Source organism: Anguilla rostrata, chromosome 7, assembly GCF_018555375.3.
Source record: "Anguilla rostrata isolate EN2019 chromosome 7, ASM1855537v3, whole genome shotgun sequence".
Taxonomy (NCBI): Eukaryota; Metazoa; Chordata; class Actinopteri; order Anguilliformes; family Anguillidae; genus Anguilla; species Anguilla rostrata.
In genome coordinates this window covers 17,445,154-17,468,383 of record NC_057939.1, presented here as the reverse complement: position 1 = coordinate 17,468,383, position 23,230 = coordinate 17,445,154, and the positions used below count along the sequence as shown (strand labels likewise).

Here is a 23,230-nt window from a genome sequence, read left to right as displayed (position 1 = left end):
AACGTATTCTGTCTTTTTCCTAATTTTAACACACGATTTGGATCATTTTACTATGTGACTAATGCATCGTCCCAATTACGCAATATGTAATTAATATGAATCACCACAAGAGGGACAGATCTCTGTCGTACATCAACAAGTCTTTGGTGTACTCGGATTCTTAAGAGTTCGGCGTAGGCGGGACACCGCTGTTATGTATTCTTGTCTCAATTCTATTCGTTGCAAGAGCCTGACAAATTATACTCTATTGGACAGGTCGTTCTCCATGCGTTGTAGGCGGTGGTATTTTTGCTCGATTGGTTTCTCCGCCTGTCATTCATGGGTGGGTTTAAATTTTTTTAATGTGCACACAGTGGTACTTTTTCACTGTTTTGACGGGGTAAAGAAGACCATTTTGATGGATACCAAGCATTGTCCAGTGAACGTGGCTGTAAAGATTAAACACTCACCGTATTGTTCAAAGCGTTGAAACGCGACCGTATACTGAATACCTCCTGATTGGATGCCATTTGTTATGAATGGCAGGAGCTTTAAAGAAGATACTTTGTACAGTTATGACTACAGCTGCCATGAATGCATGATTCAAATTGTGCGAATAAGGTATTTTTCAGAGCAAACATGTCAAGTTAAGAAGAAACAAGTACAGACGACCGGGCGCTGAATGGGTGTGACAGGGAATAGCTGCTCTCTAAACCTATTGGATGATTGTGACTCAAACAAACTCCACATCTCACTACTCCCTCCTCTTTCCCCACCCTCGAATTCCTGTCTGTCTGGATGTGGACATTGAGCGTTTGTGGGGACAAATAGCCAATTAAACGGTACATTTGAGGAGGATAAACAAAGACATTATCGGGGCACAGTTTCAAAACATTTTTATATTTCTATCCAGAGGAAAATACTCCAGTGGAATCTGTTTACGCCTTGATATCGTGACCGTGGAATGCGAAAAACTAGCTAGCTTGCTAACTAAAGATACTCACAAGTAGCTATTTTCACCAACTTTTTCGCAGACGTTCGGGAAAGTAACAGTTCTAGGTTTCATCTGGACGGTCAGTGGAGTGTCAGGAGTCGAATTATTCTTACTTGCGCTTTGATTGATATTTTATTACAACAGAAAGCTGCCTTTGTCGACCGCATATTTTTGTCATATCACGTCGTGGAGCATGGAAATATTAGACAGCGGTGAGCCATTTTCACACTGGGATCGAAATCTAAGCGAATTGTCTGAGCCCGGAGAAAACGACAATGTTGTGTACAACACAGTAAGTGCATGTGTGCCTTTCTGTCTTAGTCTTTCCCTGTGTATATACAGTCTTTGCATGTAATTAGCACGCAGTTTGGTTAAATTGGCTACATTGCGTTCTGTATGCAAGTTAACTTTTAAGTCTTTCCCCTTCGGCTGTTTATTCACGTCCTGGACTTTTAGCAATCCATGTTTTAAACAAAAGTAGACCTTCAGATAAATACACACAAGGACAGGTAAATGTAACTATTGAAGACAGTTGTCTGCGTAGGTAAAAACAACATCAATAGGCTATTCACGTGTTTATTTCCATTTAAACTTGGATCAGTAATGTATCTTAACACGAGTAGGTTGCCCCTTCGACTCTTCAGACATTTTGAAAACGACCATAGTTTCAACAGCAATGCCTGCAAGTAATAAGTAGGCAAAGGTACGCTGAGACTTGAGGACCCGTGGCGTTCTAATGAATTCCCTTGCGTGTCTGATCAGCCCAACTTTGTGGAATTGTGTTGACGCGGTGAGTGAAATACTGCTCTGTAATCGTATTGTAGGCTACTGGCTATAATGACACATTCCGTTTTGTTTGAATAGCATGCAGTTTGCGTCATTAAGAAAAAACTTTCACGCATAGGGTAATTATACCTGCTCATACTAATGAATTAATTAAAGTTTTAATCAATTGAAGTATTTTTTTTTTGCGGGTGGGGGTGGGGTGGGCGGGTGGAATTTCTATCTTTTGTAATGAAACGGTGGAGATAGTATATAGAATGCTACAATGGCTGGATCTCAGGCAGTTTTCACACCAACAACCCTTTAGATCCAGATCTTCGTACAATACACAATTTCCTGAGTTTCCTGAGAAACAAGTGTCTGTCATGATTGAAAAAGCAAGTTATTCACAGCGTGGCACATTCTGAAGCAATGTTTATGCTCTGTTGGATTGAGAGATTGTTATTCTGAGTTCTGAGAACAAGGCCAGTCAGTGTTTTTGCTCCGGCAGACTTCTCTATCCTCTCTGACCTCTTGGGTTTTAGAATACAGACACCAACCCCCCCCCAACCACCACCAACACCACCAGTGCCACCCCCCACTTCATCTTTTTCTCACTTCCTGTCTCCCTGTGATTTGTTGACATGGAATTCCTCACAGCAATGCAAACTGATCACAGCTGCACTGGTAACGTCTTATGTTTACTGGATACATTCAGATTTAAATGTGGCTTTGATGCGTGAGCTACGGGGATCTGTCTGGGAAAGTTCAATGTCTTTTGTTTTTCTCAGGTCCTGGATATCTTTGGTAGTAAATCTGCTAAGCGTGCAGTGTGCGTAGTGCTATCTTTAAAAGATAAGCCTCAGGCATGCTAAGGACCACATGAAAAGCTTATTCAGCAGCAGTGGATTGCCTCCTTCCTGTAATTTTGCACATGTACTTGGTCTCGGAGTGATCTGCTTTGGAATGCAAGTTATTTGAACTTTGTGCGCCTTTTAATTGACCAGATCAAATCATTCTGGCTTTGATGATATAAGTTCAGAGGACACTGTAGTAAGAGTAAGGTTTGACAGTCCTCTTCTCTGGGCAGTATTGGTGTGGCCATGCTTAGTGATAGTAAGTTTGGTAAAATATTAGCCTATATTGCTGGCCTGGGAGAACATTTATTAGCTGCTCCTTTTGGTTTGAGTCTGGATAAATAACACAGGCACTGCATGTGGGAATATTCATAGCATCCACAGGAAATGATGTAACATGCAGACTGCAAGGTTCAAGAGATCTGCTGGTTGTAGCGATAAAGAGGCATTGTCACTTTTTAACCAATTGATAATTATTTGCCCAGGTAGTTTACACACTGTAGGTAGGGAAATTATATTAATTAGCACTGATTTTTAATTGTCTTGCCCCTTTAACATCAAGACAGAACAGCTCCTACCTTTTAAAGAGCAAGTAGATAGTCAGTGTATAGCAAGGCTTGGTGGAACATAGAACCCTAATGTCTTTATTGCTCTCTTGAACTAAAAATGAGATGCTTAACCTTTACAAAGCAATAACCCAGAATTCCTTGTGGATTTGCAGCACAAGGCTGGAGTACACTTGAAAAAACTGTGAAGGGCTGGGACAGTACCTAGCATACAGTGGGTAGAAGACGGGTTGTCTGAGAAAAATAAACATTTGCCATCCCCTTAGAAGAGTTTGTGTGTTTTCAGTAGGAACAAGGAATGTTCCTTCAGCGCTGTTTTTCTTAGAGCAGTAGGTGCAAAAATATTTTATGTGGATAGAAATAGCAAATGCAGACTTGAATCACCAAACTAACGACAAAGCTGTTCCTTTTTTCTTTCCTGATGCTGACTGCGGCACTATTTCTTTTGAAAGTGTGAAGGCGAGCAGCCCACAGTACAACGCGCACTTTGTCAAAAGAGCAGCGCTTCCCTCTGCTACGGGGTTTTCAACAAGCACGCTCAGACAGGACCACAGACGCTTTCATTTCACCGTCAGCTTCTCGGCGGAAAACCAGCGCGGTTAGCCTACTGCTTGCGGCAGTACGGCCGTGCGCATCCGCGAAATTTTCATTCCTAATTTTTTGCATGAGATGCAAAGTTTGTTGTAAATTCTAGAATGTTTTCTTCCCCAGGTAGAGAAGTATTTTGAAACTTCAAAGCTCTTGTGTAGCATTATGGTTTATTTATGTGTCGTGCTGGAATGGTAAAAATGGGTAGCTGTTAAATTTAAGGTCAATTTAGTTACAGTAGCTGGAGGTGACATGAACCCCAGAACCGTCCCAGAACTCCCTTTGGCATTACAGTAGTCTGTTTTACTGGACTAGGCCTGTATAATGAACACGTTCCAATGATAGCGTGTTAATTGTGGACATCTGTGCTGTCCTCAGTATGTATCTATATGTCAGCCACTCTCATGGTTATGGTTTCAACAGTAGCCGTATCCAACTGTCAGATTCAGTTGAGTGTTTGGCAAGGTTGGCCCTTTTATCTGTTTGACCAAAGTGCTTGAGTGACATGACTCACTTCTGACCCCTGTGCACCGATCAGTCTGACATTGTGAGTTGAGTTGTGAGTCCTGCCAGAGATCATGGTGGTTTGGTCTTCTTTGTCTTGTAAATAGTTTCTATGTCATTTTCACAAAGTTATGAGATTGAAAAACTAAAGTAAGGCTGCAGCAGGGAAAATAAAAAATGACAGTGCAGTCAACAACAGAATGGTGAACTTTGGTTTGTGTTTCAGTGGCCAGAGAAACATTCGGACCCCTAGTTAAATGGGGCAAGAAAGTTTGAGAGAGATGTTGCTTAGATATCGATCTCCACAGAGTGATAGAGAGAGAGGTCAGCCACCATTGTGGCAGTTGTCACGGAAAGACTTGCTGACATGTCTTTCGCACCAGTGACACATTTTCGCAGCGATTAAAAAAAAAAAAAAAAAAAAAAAAAACACACACTCACGCAAAACTACATTCCATTTCAGTCAGTGCTGTCTTTGCTTCGTACTCCAGTTCTGGCCATGCAGGAATACCGGCCTTGTAACCCGTCAGCGTAAGAATCCTTTCTGTGGCGTTGCCGGCACGCCCTCGTCCCGAAGCGGAGCGCGCTGTGGGGCGGGGGCCAGGCTGGCGGCTGCGGTGAACGGGCCCGGGCACGCCGGCCCCGGGCCGTGGGAGATGTGAACGGCCTGTTCCACAGGCGGGGCCGCCCTGACACAGAGCCCGCTTTCTTCTGCCCCTGAGCAGTGCGCACAGAGCCCGGCCTGTTCTCTGTGCCAGCGCAGTCCTGTGTGAAATCACTCTCGCTGCCCTAGCTCTCTCTCTCTCTCTGCATGTTTCCTTCTGCATGCTCCCAAGGGTCTGATTTCAGAAGAGATATACCGGCCGGTGCCTGGCTTATCACGTAGGCTAGGCTCCAGATTTGGGATCCCAAGTGTTTCTATGTGGGCCTAATTTGTAAACTTTTTATTGTGAGTGTTAAGCCCGGAGATACTACCGAAATGATTAACAAACCAATGCATACAGCACACAGTGCTACAAAACCACACAATCCTGCAATTTCTCCTCGAAGATGGTTTAGGATATGGAGTTTTGGCCTAATGACCTGTGATGTGTAGTTTATGTAAATATTCTTTCTGGACAAATCACATTGAAGAGCTTTAAAGTTATGCGGTTTTGTAGCGCAGGGTCTCACAGAGTTAAAAGATCTGTGGTCTTCCTTCAGGTGGAGTCTCTATATGGCATTTTCCAATTTTTTTGTTTTAAAGTGCTATCTCAGGCCTGCAGCTTTGATGATGGATATCTACTAGTCACTATGATTTAGATACAGTAACTCATGGAAATGTTGTAAACATTCGAAAACAACATAATAAAACCAGGAGCAGTAATGTTCTCTGACACAAAACATAATAAAATTGTCTCTTGTAAATAAGCTGTCAGGCTGGCAAGCTTATGTAACCCTTTGGATTCTAAAAATAGTTCTTGCATATTTGCATTTCCCTTTGTTAAAGGCATTTTTTTTTCTAAACTGTCTCATGAATTGTTACTCAAGTTTTTGCACCTGGAAGTACCTGCTTTCTCCAAACGAACTTCATTTTTGACAAGGAATTGGCTCTTGTGGGAAAGTATGAAAACAAGCCTTAAGACAATGCAACTGACGAGGCATGACTACTCTGAAGGTACATTGGGTGTAACCGAAAATTTACTTGTGATTTCTCATTTAGGTTTTGTCTCCACAATATTACGGATATTGTGGCCCCCGAGCACGTCTAAATCACACTCAATGGTCTACATGACTGTTCTAGAGCTGTTTCCTGTGAATGAATGCCTGTAGGGTCAGGTTTGTTTCTGGTGCCATAAGCAATGGGGAAGACGGTAAATGGCCTTCTGGGAAAGGCCCATGCTATAATGGCTTGGGTGTCCTCTGATGTCCCCCAGTGAAGGCTTTTTGTGTGCTGCCCCTGAAATGGAGCCCGGAGGGTTAGTTGCAGCACCTGGCAGCAGGATCAGGTGATGGAATCGCTGGTTATAATCCCCTCTTAATAACATTTCCAGTTAATGTTGCACACGGGGCCTACTTCCCTCTTCATGCACCTTCAGTTACAGTCTGAACTCAAGAGTCTAGAACGGGACTCTTACTGTGGGGATGTTTTTCATTGTCTGTACCGGTTTGCTGTACCATGTGACCTGGGGTACATCTTGCCTGCACATTAAGCCTCGAGGGAGAGGGAGTAGTTTATGCTTCTGTCTGATCCATCATCCCTCTCTGTAGCTAGGGGGAGGGGAGACAGTGGAAATGAGCACTAACAGTAGGAGCTATGCTATGCTATGCCGCTCTTCCACAGGCCAGATATGCCGGTCCGTCAGCCCACTCCCTCTCTCTCTCTCTCTGTTCTTTTTCCTTCTTCTGCTTCCTTCTGACCCACATATGTGCGGCTGCTGGCAGGCCGGGTACTGGAGTCAGTGTGGAAAATGGAAAAAGTGACCGTGTGGGATGGACAGCGCGAGGGGGAAGGAAATTCTTGAGAGGGGGGCGGGCCTCCGGGTTTTCTCAGATTGACGTCATCTCAGAAGGGATGGGGGGAGGGGTTCGGGGGGACGGAGGGGTGGAGTTCAGGGGGGCGAGAGGCTGGATAAGACGCTGAGATGTTTTCCAGAGGCTCGCGGCCTGATTTAGTTTTACTGTACGGGACTTCCTGTCCCATTTCGCTTCCTCCCTCGCTGCCCTGGAGCTGGGCTGTACTCGACTGTCAGTCACAGATTTTTAAAAGGCTCTGACTGTCATTTTGTTTTAACGTGCATTCGTAAAGCTTTATGGTTGTCACGAAATATCAAAATTTACCTCACTATTTCCACACCATTGTCTACTCTATTTTTAGTTTGTATTTTATTTGTCTGTGTAAGATCCATGGAATTAATAAGGATCTTGTCATGTTTTATATTTTATGAAATCACTTTCTAAATGTATCTGTTGACATGGCAATGTACTGTGCATTGTACATCACAAAATACGCGAATGGCTTCAAATTAAATAGTCGCATTCCATTCTTTAGACTGCGGTGCCCTCTAAAATGCCCTCTTTGGGTAAAAATACATTCCGTGGCCATCGGCCTTCCCTGCCCCAGTAGGTTAAACGTGACCGTCACGGAACAATAAGGAACTGGCCAGGGGGTTTGGGCCACTCCACACGCAGCTCCCTCCCCTCTCCAATCCTATCAGAGAGCTTGACCGGACCCTTTGACCCCGCCTCTGCGGCCGGGGAAACTGGGTCACTCAGCGATGGGGCAGGCTTGTGGAGGCGGGGGCTGCTGTGCTTGCGGACTTGCAGGTATAGATAACGAAGGCCAGCCCCCCCGTAGATTTGGGGGCCTCCTCAGCATGCCTGCACACGATGGGGTAAAAAGCAGATGGGACCTGGACTGGAAGGCTTTATCGTGGCGGACGAAGCCGTCGCCCACAAAAGGGAAGGGAAGAAAACCAGATGAGAAATGCTGACTCGTATGGTTTTGATATTTTAAACCTGTGAGCCGTTAAAATGGGGGCTTTGGCCTGCTTTCTCTCCACGCCCGTAAAAAGCAGTGACTTTGGTCTTTAGTGGTGCCACTGGTGAGCTGGGGGTAATGGGATGATGCAACAGGGCTAGTGGATGAGATGCAGTGGGAGAAATGTGCAGCAGGTCTGGCCCCATACTGAGAGTGTTCTCATCTCCCCGTTCAGCCCGGGGGGGCAAAGCTGGCTGTGTGGGAGAGGCGAACTTTGGACCCCCGGAGCGTGTCATAAATTTTCTAACAGGAGAGAGTGTGCGGCACGCTGTGTGTGTGTGCACGTGTGTGTCTGTCTCTGTGTGTGTGTGTATATATATGCACGCGTGCGTGCGTGTGCGCACTCTGGCCCTAGGGTTTCCTGTCTCTCTTCGGTCACATCTGTTTCAGGTCCTGGGAGGGAAGTTGTACATCAGCAGAGCTGTCACAACAGGCTTACTGTCCCACCTCCTTTTCTCCTGCCCATGCCCCCCTTTTACCACCACCCCCCCCCCCCAAAAAAACAAAAAAACAAACAGCTCGTCCGTCTTTACCCCGACGCCCCTGCCTCTGGCCACACACCCCTTCACACATGGCTTTGTCCTACAGGGCCCCGAAATTACAGACCCCCGTCGAAATTCCTCCCGGCCCCCTTCAGGATCGTCACCAGAGGTGCGGCTCTGCCCTGTTATCGGTGTCCCAGCCGGAGAGAGGGGCTCGGAGGGCGTCGAGTTACAGCCCCCCCCCCCCCCCCCCACGGCCCCGCCCTTACCCCCCACTACCCGGAGACCAGTAGACAAAGGGCCATTTACAGGGAGAGCCGCTCTCTCTCGGTGCATAAACGGCTCCACACATGGCAGGGCCCTGGAGGCTCCGCGCCCGCCCCCCCCCATATTGTCCTCAGAGAGTTACGGCCTCGGAGAAGCCCGTGCCTCTTTCTGATGGCCCTGGCTGAGCCGCTCTTCTGCATACCGTGAATGAGATGGTCTACAAATAATTGCCTGTGGGCAGTAAAACCTCAAGCTCTTTAAATGTCCCTGTTCTTGGTCCCCATGGGAAAAGGGGGTTGTGTAACAGAAATGCCCAAACTGCAGAGCCAGTTCACTCTTGCCCCCCTCCCCCCACATACAGCCCCCCTCTACCCACCCACTGTCCGTGGCCCCTCAGGCTAGAGTCTGCTCATAGAACATGGTCAGGTACAACCATGCCACCAACCAAGCTCTTGAAGCGGTCCGAATAATGAATACCCCGAGTAGACAACACCGTGTGGGATCGTAGCGGCACTGCCTTATTTGTCCATTTATTTCCTCATAAGAAAAGCGGGGGCGCTGGTCATGTGACGTGTGCGAGCGAGCCTGTCAAACATGCCCAGTGACTAATGGAACAGCTGCCCCGGTCTGCAGAAGGAGAAGACGCAGGCCGGGCCATGGCAGCGGCTCTCGCTGTTTATCTGAGCGCGCTCAGTAGGGCCCGTGACTCACGTCTGGGCAGTGACCCTCGGTAATGGCCCACCGTGCGGAGGGCGTTGCCTGGCTGTTGGCTTGTAACCGTGACTACCGCTGGACGACGAGACTGGGAGGCACTGCAGAGTAGCTCTGACTTAACAAACTCAAAAGAGAAGTGTGAAAAATGAACTGCAGGGCTTGTCAAAGCTACATTAGCAGAAATGATGAATTGGCTACGCTAATAAGGAGGAATGCCTTCAACTGGAACTCGCAGATGTGTTGAATAGGGCTGCGTTCCATCTGTACATATGCCAGGGGGTTGATCTTCCCTCCTTTTGAGAAGAACTACGATGGATGGGAAAGCCTGTTTGTGTGGGGATGAATAGAATGAACAGAAAGAATTTACTCCGTTTAGTTTCTGCGTCTGCATGTTGAGGAAAGTGGCTGTACTGTGGGACTGGCAAAGTGAGCCCAGCTGTAACGGGCTTGTAGGTCAGGAGTGGGTGTGGAACGGGGAGCCAGTGAACCCAGTGCTCTGGAGGGACATGCTTAGCAGCTTGACTTTTCTCTTTCTCTCTCTCTCTCTCTCTCCCTCCCTCCCTCTCTTTCCATGTCTCTCCCTTTCTCTCCCCCATTTCTGTCTCCCTCCCTCTCCCCCTGGAACATAACCACCTCTTCAATCTGCCAAAAAAAGCAGGCCCTCATGCCTGGCCCCACTCCACCCCGCCCTACATCCCTCCCTCTCCTGCTGCTTACTCACTCACTTGTGTTCAGTGCTCTTTCTTTCTTCCCTTCTTTTCCTTTTCTCATACCACATCTTTCTCTCCCCATCACTTTCCGGACTAAAATACTCTCTTATTTTAGTGTGTTCTGTAGTCCTGGAAATGGAAACCCTGAAATTACACCCAGTGTTTTCCACATCACTGTTAAATGGAACTTCAGATGATGAGGAAATCTAAACAGAGTAGCATTTTGGCAAAGCATCACTTTTTTTGTGCCAGGAAATCAGTTTGAACTCGTGTTTGTTCCTTGTGGCTGCACTGTGGTGTGCGTGTGTGCGTGGGTGTGTGTGTGTGAGTGGGTGTGCGTTGGTGGGTGTGTGTGTTTGTTTGTCCACTTGGCTGATATCTAAGAGCAGCTCTTCGTTCACTTCTCTGTGGACTGAGATGTTAGTTGCAGGTGTCAGCGCACATGGTCAAGGACTTGTCTTTCCAGCATTGGATTGAGTCAAGACTCTTTACACAGACTTGCACAGTAACATAGGCTCACACAGTAGCACAGACTCTGCATAGCAACGCACATTAGAGCAATCGTTGTAATATGTGCAATAATGAATTGATGGCTTTAGGTTTCTCGCTATTGCGCGTGTTCATGAAAGAGCCATTGTTTTGAGCTATGCAGGAGATGCTTCACAAGCTTGGCTTTCTCTTTGGGCCTTTGTTAATATCCGGACGCTCGCTCCTATCCCTTCTGCGACCTGGATATGGATACAAACCAGGGCAGCGCGCACCTGTACCCACACTGCCCCTGTTCAGTGCTCAGGTGTGCTCAGGTGTGCTCAGGCGTGCTCAGGCGTGCTCAGGTGCTGCTCGGCCTGCTCAGTTCCGCAGCCCTGCTCCGGCGTTGCTCAGGTTACACGATCCTCTGCACACTGTGGAGTTCCCCTCAGGGTGACCGGCTGCTGCTGTAAGGCGGTCAGGCCTGGCCCGTCTTTAAAGGCCATCTGAGCAGCGCGGGTTACGCGAGCGCTACGCCGCGCCGTTCGTAGCGCCTGGGTTCCGCCGGCGGTGCGTTCTACTCAAGGCTGCGGCGGAGCGGGACGCCACCGTCGCCCAATCGAGGCGGTCGCGGTGAAACGCCGCCTCTCGGCCCGGACGGCGATCCCGTCTTCGCTTCTGTTTCCGTCCCCAGGCCGCTGGAGAGATCTAAAAAGTAGTAAAAATCTAAATGCGGTGTCGCGCGTGGCATCACTGTAAAACAGCTGCGGTTTGAGTCTGAACAAGCTCCCAGCCAATGAAAGCAGACAAACTGTTGCTGGGGAAAAAATGGGCAGTCTGTCCAAACCCCCCCCACCCCCTCCTACCCTTTGCTTTCTAGAATGCAAGATCTTGCAGAGATGAAGACTGTGTTGGGGTGGGGGAGGGGCAGCTCCAGATAATAATGCAAATGCATATTAGGGCTCTGCCCCTACTTGCAACAGACTAAACATAGCAGCCTTTTCAGTGCAGTGTAGAAGGGAAATGGTTCAAGCGTGTCCGGGCAGGAATTTTAAATTGGGGAGTTTGGGGCGTTTGAAGTGAGGGCTGGACTTAGTTCAAACCCTCACACTGCAGTGTGAGATAGTGTTAGCCCCCCCCCACTGTGCCCGCTCTCTGGTGTGGGGTTAAGGGAATGGGTCGTCCATATTTACTGTTCCCTGTGGGGTGTAATTAGAGCGTCCGGCCTGAGACAGCACATCTGGATCTGTCTTTCTCAGAGGGCCTTTGGTGTGTGTGAAACGCCTCCAGCCTGCTTGCTTTAGCCCTCTTTCATCCCTCTCTCCTTCTCTTGTGCTTCTCTCATCCTCCGTTATCCTCCTCTGATTCCTCTCTCATCTCTCTCTCTTCCATCTCCAGCACTTCACGGACCTCTTGGATGACCTATCCCAGGAGGCCTTGCTGGGCCAGCTGCTGAGCGACCCCTTCCTGTCCGGGCGGGGCGAGGCCATGGACACGGAGGAGGAGCTGATCCCCGCCTCCCCGGTGCCCCCCCACATCCAGGCGGAGCACAGCTACTCCCTGAGCGGAGACTCGCGACCCCAGTCCCCCCTCTCACACCTGCCCGGGGAACGAGAGAGCGACGCAGGTGAGCGGAGGAGGAGCGGAGGGATGCACGGAAGGGTGGATGGATAGATGGTTGGATGGTTGGGTGGGTGGTTGGATGGATGGATGGGTGTGTGGATAGATGAATGGGTAGATGGATGGATGGGTGTGTGGATAGATGGATGGATGGATAAGTTGTGCATAGTGGAGGACAGGGGAAAGTGTGCCAGGGAGGATTGAAAGGACGTGCAGAAGTTGGGTGTGTTTTCCCAGGGGCACGTTGTGGAGCATCCCAGTCAGCAGTCAGCTATGCAGGAGAGTCTTGACTCATCCCAGTATTAAGCAGTCAGACACAGAGTGCCTGGGGATGAGAGCTGCTCATCAGTCATTAAAAATGTAAAACCCCTGAGACCGTGGCAACCCTGCCCGGGGAGGCAGGGAGTGCGCCTGGCCCCCACGCACAGGAGGCAGATGGTGTGGGAGGCAAGTTAAAATTCAAGGGCCACAGGTGGAGATCTACAAAGCATGCCTCCAGATCTACCATCAAATCCCACCTCCATGAAGAATTTTCAGAAAAAAACCTCTGTTAAGGGAAATCTCCAAAATAAGCATCTGAAATATGATAAATTCCACTGAACTTTGATTGGAACCAGGTGTTGGTCAGATGAGACAAAAATGTAGCTTTTTTGCTGTGCACACCACTGGTGGGTTTGGCATCAAAAAACCATGCTCATATCCAAATGAACATCATACATAGTGGTGATATTATTTGGTAGTCTGTATCTACTGGACCTGGAGTTTTGTTGAAGTGAATGGAATTGTGAACTCCAGTAATTAGCCAAACACATCAACACTGTGAGGTCGGTGTAATCAAATAGAGATGGATGCTGTTTGACAGTTTAAAAGGATTTAGATTATGGTGTAGGTGAGGGACTCGAACAGACTGAGACAGTGTGGGTGTGTGTGAATTCGTCTGCATATGTTTGTCTGTCTGTCTGTCTGTCTGTTATTACGTGCGTGTGTGCATGTGGGCGTGCATTTGTACTTGTCCAAGCAGAGTAGATTCTGAATGCTGTAATGCTCTTGGAAGAGGGGTCTGTTTGCCAAAACGCTGGAGTTGGTCTCATCTAACCCCTTATGACTCATCTAAAACAATTTCTGAAAGGTATTTGTGGGTTCAGCCTCCGTGGAGTTTACTCTCATTACAAAATCAAATTTTCTTTTTGACTGTTTTTTTGCTTTTGTTTTCTCTCATGCAAGTATTTTTTTCTGTAAAATTTCAGAGAAATTCACCTAAAGATGTGGGCTAATATGGAAGCCTGATCATCTGTTTAATGTGAAGTGAAAGTTCAGCTCTGTCTTCCCAGGAAACCAGCCCAACCTTTATCCCAAACACTGTTCTGTATCATTACAGTTACCAGGAAAAGCCTGGGGTCTCGCTGTGGCCTTAAATCTAGGCCTTTGGGTAGAGGTGGGGGTGTGGGGGGGAGGTTGCGTAAGAGTGTTTGTTTTCAGCCCTGTTCTGTCTGTGACCTCCAGGGGAGTCGGATGGGGAGGACTGGTGCATGGAGCCAGAGGAGAAGGCCCTGAAGATGGACCCGCTCCTCTCTGACGCCCCGTCCCTGCTGCCCACGCTCACCCTCAGCCTGGCCCCCGAGGGCCCCGGGGCCCAGCCGGCGGCCCCCCAGCCCCTCTCCGTCCCCGTCCTGCTCTCCCAGCCCTCACAAGTCAAGATCATCAAGGTGAGGGAGGCGTTTGCGTCAGTGGGATCACAGCCAGGTCACTGCTTGCAAACATCCCAGAAGAATGCACATTTATAATGGATGCCATCCAGTAAGGGAAAATAACTTGTGTAGTGAACTTTAGACTTCTTGGTTACTGTGTTAGATGAAAGCATTGAATGTAAATATGTAATTAGTGTGCTGTATAATAATAAATGTGGGGTTTTATAATCCCTTAAGAATATATTACTTGATTAAATGGCCGTTTATGATTACCTTTTGATTGGACAGATTAAGGAGGACAGTGAGAGCTTCAGTCCCAAAATCAAGCTGGAACCCCATGAGGTGGATCAGTTCCTCAACCTGTCCCCCAGAGGTGAGACTCATCCTCCCACAACACAAGGCCTTTCTCTGTAGGGCTAAAGCCAGACTTATTGTAGCCCTTTCCCACTGTAGAGCTGGAACCAGGCTGACTCATTATGGCCCTTTCCCACTGTAGAGCTGGAACCAGGCTGACTCATTATGGCCCTTTCCAACTATAGACCTTGAACTAGGCTAACATGAGCTGGAGCCAAAGCTGGGTTACCCAATTCAGCGCTGATTCTGTTGCATCACCCCCTCCCAGAACTGTAGCACGTGACATAACGGTTATCACTGGCAGCTACTCAGATCAAGATGACTTTTCAAGATGTGCTTTTCATTTGCATTACAAGGCTAAACACCCCTCCCCCCAAAAAACTACTACAGAAAACTCTGATTGCTCCCATCTACTTCTTACCTTGACAATGGTGTCATGATCCTTTCCATTTTTATCTGTGGTGTCACTGGGTGGCAACTCCCAATAAAACCCTGGAGTTCTCAACTTGTTGAATCTGCCCAGTTAGCTCATAGGCAGCCTTCTTTCTATGGCTCAGTGGTGCCCCCTGGTGAAGGTTGAGTCTAATAACAAGTAATGTACAGTTAAAGAAAATAACATGAATACACACATCAAAGCAAAGATTGAGAGGAAGAATGTAAGTGAGTGACCTTTTTCAAAACTTCCTTTTTTAAAACCAATCCTCTTCCCTTTGCTGCAGTATGGTCATTTTCCCTGTGCTGCAGTGTGGTCATATTCCCTGTGCTGCAGTGTGGTCATTTTCCCTGTGCTGCAGTGTGGTCATTTTCCCTGTGCTGCAGTGTGGTCATTTTCCCTGTGCTGCAGTGTGGTCATTTTCCCTGTGCTGCAGTGTGGTCATTTCCCCTGTGCTGCAGTGTGGTCATATTTCCTTTGCTGCAGTGTGGTCATATTCCCTGTGCTTCAGTGTGGTCATATTCCCTGTGCTTCAGTGTGGTCATATTTCCTGTGCTGCAGTGTGGTCATATTCCCTGTGCTGCAGTGTGGTCATATTCCCTGTGCTGCAGTGTGGTCATATTTCCTGTGCTGCAGTGTGGTCATATTTGCTGTGCTGCAGTGTGGTCATATTTCCTGTGCTGCAGTGTGGTCATATTTCCTGTGCTGCAGTGTGGTCATATTTGCTGTGCTGCAGTGTGGTCATATTTCCTGTGCTGCAGTGTGGTCATATTCCCTGTGCTGTAGTGTGGTCATATTCCCTTTATTGAGCTGTGAGCGGTTTTTATTCCAGGCTTGGAGTCCCTGCAGCTCCCCCCCACACCCCCCAGCTCTCATGGCAGCGACTCGGAGGGCAGCCAGAGCCCCACGCGTCCCTGCGAGCCCTCCAGCCCCACCCAGGCGCAGGCGCAGGCCGTCCTGAAGGTGGCGCCGCGGGCCCCCTCCTCCCTCTCCAACTCTCCCCTCCTCACCGCCCCCCACGTGAGTCGCGGGCCGATCTCATCTTCGCCGGGGTTCGTTTTGGGCTGCCGCACTTCTGCCGGTGCATTCGGGATTGGCTACCTCCCCCCTAACTGCTCTGTGTTCACTCCCCCCACCCTCAGAAGCTGCAGGGCTCAGGACCCCTCCTGCTGACGGAGGAGGAGAAACGCACGCTCATCGCCGAGGGATACCCCGTCCCGACCAAGCTGCCCCTCTCCAAGGCCGAGGAGAAGGCCCTCAAGAAGATCCGCAGGAAGATCAAGAACAAGGTGAGGGGGAGGAAGAGAAGGAGGAGCAGGAAGAGGCCTGCTTAACTGCGCCTAACTGACCTGCAGGTGCCTCAGGCTAATGGGATGTAGCTTTTTGAATAGCCACTGAGCTCTCAGTCATTTCTCTGCTGACCTGAGATGATGCGCTGACATTTAGCCCTGTTATAAATTTAGCCTAAAGTCTGACACTTTTTTGTCATTGGCTGTCCCCCTCCCAGATCTCTGCTCAGGAGAGCCGAAGGAAGAAGAAGGAGTACATGGATACGCTGGAGAAAAAGTCAGTTCATACCGAGTTCATGTTGTGTTTACGTAGTTTCTGGCACGTTTTTGAGAAGGCCTCTGTGAGAGGAATATTTCTTGTTCTTATCCCTGATTGCCCTTTGCCCCAATCCCTGGATGATTACTTCATTATTCAGTTTAGGTCATTAGGTAGACTTTGCTCTCTGGCATAGTTACTGAGGTGACTGGCAGGCAGCTTAATAAATGTCGTAAGCGGGTGGGTGACCATGCAGTTCTCCTTGTGTCCACAGGGTGGAGACGTGCTCCAACGAGAACAACGAGTTGCGCAGGAAAGTGGAGACTCTGGAGTGCACCAACAAGTGAGTGAGCGAAGCAGCATGGCACCTTTATCATGAGTCTAACTTAATCAGACAGCAGTAAAATCAGTACAACTCCTACAGGAGGTTTTATTATGTTGCGTACCAGTGAAACTGCAAGGACACTCAGTCAAAGATATGATCATAAGTGGCTCGCAGTACGTGGCTGTGTGTGAGAGCGTTGAGTACCGTACGCTGTGGGCCTTGACGGCAGTGTCCCTCTCTCTCCCAGGTCTCTCCTGCAGCAGCTGCACTCCCTGCAGGCGGTGGTGGCGGGGAAGGTCCCTCGGTCCTGCAGGGTGACGGGCACACAGACCTCCACGTGCCTCATGGTGAGTGCTCCTCGCCTCCAGAGTGAGCCAGGAGACCGGAGCCCCCGCCGTGGGGGCTGTCACAAGATGGCTGGCCTGGAAAGGACTGAAGTCCCGCCCTGTTAACAACATGCTGTGTTAATCCCACCATGTCAACCACTTAAAGGGAACATTATGGCCAACAGGATTCCTATGCCCGTGGTGTTTAGTCCTTTCTAGGGTGGCCTTCGAGTGACACCCGGCTGTGTGCCGACTGTGGCGGGAAGGCCGTGTCTCTAACTGTCCACTATGTCTCCCCCAGGTGGTGGTGCTGTGCTTCGCCATGTTCCTGGGCAGTTTCTACCAGGGCCTGGGGCCCTGCTCCTCCATCACTAAAACAGGCCTCTCCAGAGAGCCCAGGATGGAGGAGTCCTACGAAGCCACCGGTGAGTACAGCCCCCACCCGGCCTGAGTGGGAGGGAGGGAGGCTCAGTGATGAAAGGAGAGAGAGAGAGGGAGAGAGACTCAGTGATGAAAGGAGAAAGAGAGGGAAAGGCAGAGAAATTAAGCTAGAGTATGAGGAGAGAGAAAAGGGGGGGGTAAAGAAATGCAGACAAAAAGAATGAGAGACAAAGAGATGGAAAGGGAAAGGACAGGGTGGTTGATTATCCTTCAGGATCATGAAGTTATTTTTTCTTTCTGATATTTCAGTGCTGGAAAAAAGGAAAAAATATATCCTCACAAGTTCAACCCCCACTCAGATCTGGGCACGTTATGTAATGGATAAATTTCAATAATTTTAGAACTGCAGTTCCAATATGCAGAGGCAGTCACGACTCCACTACTTCTGCTCAGAGAGAAAGTATATATCTGTGTGTGTGTGTGTGTGTGCGCGCGTGTGTGTTTAATGAAAGTGGGGGTGTTTGCATGTGTGAGTCTGAAACGTTCAGAACTTTTTGGTCTGAACTCTGCTTCTCTCACCATCTCTCCCTTACCCTGTGTTCAGATAGCTTATTCCAAAGAGCGATTTGGCTTTTGTAGTACATATTTTAGCCCACCTCTATGTGGTGGCTTTTATCAACACCCCCCCCCCCCCCCAATTCCACTTCAAATCATTTGAACAATATTGACGAGCAGGAAGCTCCGCGCTCCTCAACAAATAAACAGCCTTTCCGATTAACCGAGCTAGCCACCGAAGTGCCTGCACTCCAAAGCCATTATCTGTCATTTGGTGTGATTATCATTATCATGGCTAAAAAGGATAATGGTTATTTCATTACAGTTGATCTCCGCGCTCGCTCGTGTCTTCCTCCCACGCAGGCCTCGTTTGCCTGCGCGCGCGCTGGTGGGAGTGCGGACGCTCCGTTTTAAAAGGCGGCCTCTGATTGGCTGCCCGTCTCTCTGCTTGCGTTCGCAGTGAAGTCGCGGAGCCTGCTGGGCTACGAGGACCACGGCGGCCTGGACGAGCCTCACCCCTCCGGGCTGGGAGGGGAGTACCCGGAGGCGTGGGACAGGCAGGTGGACGTCATGGCGACCTGGCGCTCCCTGCAGGAGCAGCGGCAGGAGCAGCAGGAGCAGCAGGAGCAGGCGGAGAGGCTCAGGGCGGAGAGGCTGAGGGCGGAGTCCAAACCGCCGTTCACCCACAGCAACGAATCGCACGCGCAGAAGCCGATACTCATAGACCTACACCCACACAGGTACGCAACCTCTGTGGTTTGTCCTTAATGTCATAAATTAAAAAAAAAACATTTTCGGGGAGGCATGCCTCCAGACCCCCCTAGAGGGTTACAGTTCTCAGGGTCTATGCATTTCAACCCCCGCCCCCATATTAAAATGAAAGTATGCCCTTGGCATGGAGAACGGATTATTGTTGATAGCTGCGATCGTATGACTTTATTGGGATGGCAGGTATGCCATCCAGCCAAGTTACGCCTTGGTGGGGCATGACCCATATTTTACCTACAGTATTTGGTTTGTTTGTGCGCCACTTGCCATGACTGTTAATGTTGCTTGCATTGTAGCTATAAATAGTAACCTTGGCGACAAAGCTTTATAATTGGAAAATAGGCTTTCAGTTTGCACTGTTGTGAAAAGGACCTCTTCACTCTCATTTACAGATCACTGGAGCTTCGGAGCAATGAAAGCACAAAAGTGATAGAACTGGAGAGGACAGTGAACGAGACTTTCTGAGGTCTGAATACCCCCCCCCCCCCCAAAACCCTGGCCTCCCCCCCCCCCCTTCCACAGTGTCAGAGGCTTGAAACTCACCCTTTGTATTTATATATTCTGTTTGAATATTGTTTTACATACGTAGTTTGTTTTTTTATGTATTTCTATTCCATTCCAACATTATACGGTAGTCTTTGTTGATATTTTATTTTGTTAATAGTTTTTATTTTTTCCATTTCTAAATTTATTACATATATATTCTTTACTTTCTTGCACCTGTACTATCTTATTTGCAGGAAGCTTGGAAGCCTTTTCAGTTGGTATTAATATTGTTACCCACGGCCATGTCGATTTTTAAAAGCCATCCGATTTCATGTCCAAATAATGATTTGAATGCAGATGTCTACAATATGGGTTTTAAAGAAAACCAAAGAGTCACACAGGAGTCAGGTGATTTATCGCAGAGCTATTCTGTTCAACTGATCTATTTTGGATGTCACTAAGTGTACACAGGACTGTGGGGTAATAAAATGTTCTTCTTGTTAGCTGTCCTCTACATGTGCTTCTGAACACCAGGTCTGCAGGGACTGGGGAGAGATATACATAATCTCCCTGACAGTACAGCATGCTTACGTGGACATTAACCTTGTCGTTTAAGGTTCACCTAGATTTATTCTTCTCTTGTGAACTTGCGGGGCACAGTAGACAAGAGTCTGATGTGGTATATGGTCTTCAGAGCCGCCAAATCTAATTTTGTCCCTGTGACATCATGCTAGCACTATACTTGGAATGAAAAAATCTAATTCTTTCCCTGTAGTGTCAGGCTTGGTCTCTTCTTGGAATTAAAAAATTCAATCCTAGGTCAGTATCCCTGTACACTTGTTCTATGCATAGAATGAAAAAGAAAGGAAAAAAAATCTCATAGTTGGATTTTCCTGAAATATCAAGTGCATGAGGCTTAGAGGTTGTAAACAAGTGCCACATATTTTAGTGCACTTTTAGGATAGGGGGCGGAGCTGGATTGTATTCCTGGGCAGTGTTCAAATGGACCAGGAATAGGAAGTGCCCGACTGTGTCCCCACTGGCCACTTTCCGTTTCCGCATCTGAACTGTAATGCAGTATTGGACTGTAGGTCACTACTGTTGTGACTGGAATATGTGTCTCTAAATCCCTGCTCTATTTCTGCGGAATTCCCAGTGAAACCACTTCCTTAGTTGCGTACTAATTTGTGGTCATGACATCATGGATTAAACCTACTCTTGGATAGAAAAAAAACAACACATCTGCTGTGAGCAAACATGCACTGTGTCCAAAGAATGAATCTTATTTATTTATTAAATGTAGCATTCTATTAATTTTCAGCACCAACGGCAGCATTTTGATTTGTCATATCATGTCTGGCTGTAACCCAGACATACATTTTTAATGTGCTCTTAAAATGACAAATAAATTTGTGGATGGTACTGGGCTGTTCATTTTTACACTGTTTCAGCAGTCACACAGACTGCCTGTGGGCGGTTTGTCAGCTTACCTTTATCAGGCTGGTGGTTCTGTCTGCAACGATCCTGTCATCGAGATTAATGTCCATATGCTTTCGGTTGGAAAGATGCTTTACTGTCTTGTTCACAGTTCAAACACAGGAAATGTGTTCCTGTTCTGTTTTTTTTTTCTTTTCTTTTTTTCCAAATCAAATAAATATTTTCCTTAGTAAAAGCATACCCGGAATTGTAATCATCTTTCTTTTAATGTTCTGTTTCCTGTATCTCTAAGTGTTTGGAATGTGCAGGACTGGAGAATGTGTTGTTTCTTCTGTCATAAACAGTTTGACACTGGTTCTGAGGGAAGACTTCCTAGAAAGACACTTGGGAAAGCTGGGATATGAAAATGGGTCATCTGGGCTTAAAGTAATCAAAGAAAGACACTCACTATTTGACAGTCCTGTTTTTCTATAACATTTCAGAAGTATTGAAACTTCATACAGTTACTGAACCATTGCTGCCCTACCAGCCTTCTACTATATAGCTAATACAGTAACAGGTTAGTGTCTGCGCTGTTCCGAATCCTTCAACATTCCATAAAATTCCAAAATATTGTGTTTTTGCCTATCTGCCAAAAATATGCAAATGGATAATACAGAGTAGGGGAATGCCCCCAACCCCACAGCCCAAACAAAACCTTTGTGATGGATGTACTGTAATGACCTTTCCAAGGCAAGTTCACTGCACTAATAAAAAAGGGGGAAAAAATAAAAGCATGCACAAGGAAGTCAACACATCCCTGAAAATCCATTTAGTCATTTAAAACCAGGCAGTACTCATTACATCAATCAGGCCTAATATGACTCCAGTCTGTATGTCTGTCGTAAATGGTCTGATTTCCCACGTGAGCCCCATCTCTGGCTGTTGCACAGTAAAATGTCCAGTGTCAATTCAACTGTAACAGTACATATAAGTCCAGTAGAGACCATATGTACTCTGTTGATTTAAGAACATTTTACTGTCTGCCACTGAAACACTGGGGTGTTTCTTGTGCGTGTAGCCTAGTGTGTGAGAGCTAATGATTTATTCCTCTCCTTTAAATCCACTTGTTGGTGACAACATATATTTCGGGAAAATAATAAAAAGTTTAATTACTCAAAATGAGGTAAAAAAAAAAAAATTCTGTTTCCGACGGTAGGGTTATGTAAAGCTAGGCAATGGGGTTGTGCACTTCAGAGCAGACTTAACTTGTGGCAAAAATATGTTACAATGGCATACCTGAAAAGAAATGCAAGAGATTTAACATCGAGCTAATGTTCAGATGGTTGTACTTTACACATCGTCTACACATAAACGTCAAACAAAGATCACTGAAAATCAAGTATTGGTATCGGCTATTGCTATGACATGTTAAACGAATATGGCGGTTCTTTTTTTTCTTCTTTTTTTAAAAATACCTACATATCCCATATTAGGTTGTAGCCTATGCTATATGGTAGGCTATCAGTAATTAAATGAACAATTAGCTAAAATGACAGTGAACAAACACAAGACAACTGAGCAAGCAGTGATGAGAGGTTTCACTATGCCAACCAAACATCGCAAACAACGGAGAAGTAATTACTCTCTAAATTCACTCATCACTGGCATTGGCATTCAGTGGGGGTAGCTCACACCCACTGGAGTCTCAGCTTTCCAGCCTCACAACCGACACAGATGTTTGACATTGCGGAGCGCACAGTCCGATTGTGCGTAAGAGCCAGTTTGTGTGTGTTGACTGTCAGGGACTCTATGCCCTACTTTTACCGACGGATGCTGCGCTAAGAGGAGGAGTGGGAGTATCCCAGAATGCCCTTGTAGCCGGAGATGGATGCTGCGGCTGCTGCTGCTGCTGCTGTTGCAGCCTGTCACTACACAACAGCCTATGCTGCCATTTCCAGTCGGCAACCTTCCTCTCCCTTGCAGGTCGACCGCTAGTGTGACCGTGTGGCGCTGCGGCGAGAACAACTCCGCCGCTTCAGTCCCTGCTAATTTGCGGTACACACAGCTACATCATCTACAACCAATACCGACTTTGCCGTCACTGTTTCCTCGGTGTGACGAGGAGAGGGGGTCCACTGCCGGAGCATGGACCCCCTGGCCAAACCCTGCCCGTCACAGGCAGACCGAAGCTCTCAGACCTTCGGCAATAGACTAACCTCTCTGGGAGCCACCGGTGGAGAGGCGAACGATCGAGGCTGCAGGGACGAGGCAATGGGAGGCGGTGATACTTTGAGCAGCTTTCCCGACATGGAAGAGTCACTAGAGGAGAAACTGAAGGGTCTGGCTTTCAGGAAACAGACTTCGTACAGGTAAGTTTTTTTTAATGAGACGTGGAAACAGCGATAGTGAATATGACTGAATTAGCTGGTTTGCCAACGTGAAATAGTATTGGTTAGCTAGCTAGCAGGCTAGCTTGAAAAACCTCCGCGTCATTGAGACCACTTGCCTGGTTGGCTGGCTAGCGATTGACTCCAACATTGCAAGCTATGTATCTCTATTTTTATTTTAAATTATAATTAAACTTGAAGCTAGTTCATATTCTCCGGTTTCTCGAAAACACACTCAGCCAGCGACTAATATTAATAGTTTAACAAATCCTATAATTTAAACGTAATTTTGCGTTCACGTGAAAGGCTATTATTTCAACAAACCTGATATGGAAACATTGCTATCTTAGCTAGCAGCAGCTAGATTTCTAAATGTAGACAATGTAATTGTGTTTCTACTTGGCAATATAGCTACGACTTCCACCAAAACCCGATGGTTACAGCAGATGGGCTGCACAATTAACGTTAGTATTTTGTACCATTCTCTCTGAGCCGCTGAGGTTCATTTGCCATCGTCACTATCTCTCACTAT

General features: G+C 47.4%; 2 protein-coding genes across 6 annotated transcripts in view; both read left to right on the top strand.

Annotated features, from left to right (window-relative positions):
* Positions 1–136: 136 nt before the first annotated feature.
* Positions 137–20,569, top strand: creb3l2 (cAMP responsive element binding protein 3-like 2). Of its 3 annotated transcripts, none has more exons than XM_064343310.1 (12): positions 137–821; positions 11,810–12,038; positions 13,535–13,737; positions 14,008–14,092; positions 15,339–15,526; positions 15,649–15,795; positions 16,014–16,072; positions 16,326–16,394; positions 16,624–16,723; positions 17,004–17,127; positions 18,099–18,378; positions 18,799–20,569. In XM_064343310.1, the coding sequence occupies exons 2-12, from the start codon at positions 11,900–11,902 to the stop codon at positions 18,869–18,871; spliced, it is 1,467 nt and encodes a 488-aa protein (XP_064199380.1). In that variant the 5' UTR covers positions 137–821; positions 11,810–11,899; the 3' UTR covers positions 18,872–20,569. The 3 variants fall into 3 exon arrangements, with proteins under 3 accessions (XP_064199380.1, XP_064199377.1, XP_064199378.1); XM_064343307.1 differs by having other exon boundaries at positions 137–1,265; XM_064343308.1 differs by lacking the exon at positions 137–821 and adding an exon at positions 1,367–1,763.
* Positions 20,570–21,992: 1,423 nt separating this feature from the next.
* The window catches only part of dgki (diacylglycerol kinase, iota), a 48,932-nt gene continuing 47,694 nt past the window's right edge, over positions 21,993–23,230 (top strand). Inside the window, exon 1 of one of the 3 annotated variants that reach the window (XM_064343304.1) lies at positions 21,993–22,680. In XM_064343304.1, the coding sequence (XP_064199374.1) occupies positions 22,457–22,680 (224 nt within the window). In that variant the 5' untranslated portion in view covers positions 21,993–22,456. The remainder of the gene's footprint in view (positions 22,681–23,230) is intronic. The other 2 variants (XM_064343305.1, XM_064343306.1) reach the window with 2 other exon arrangements.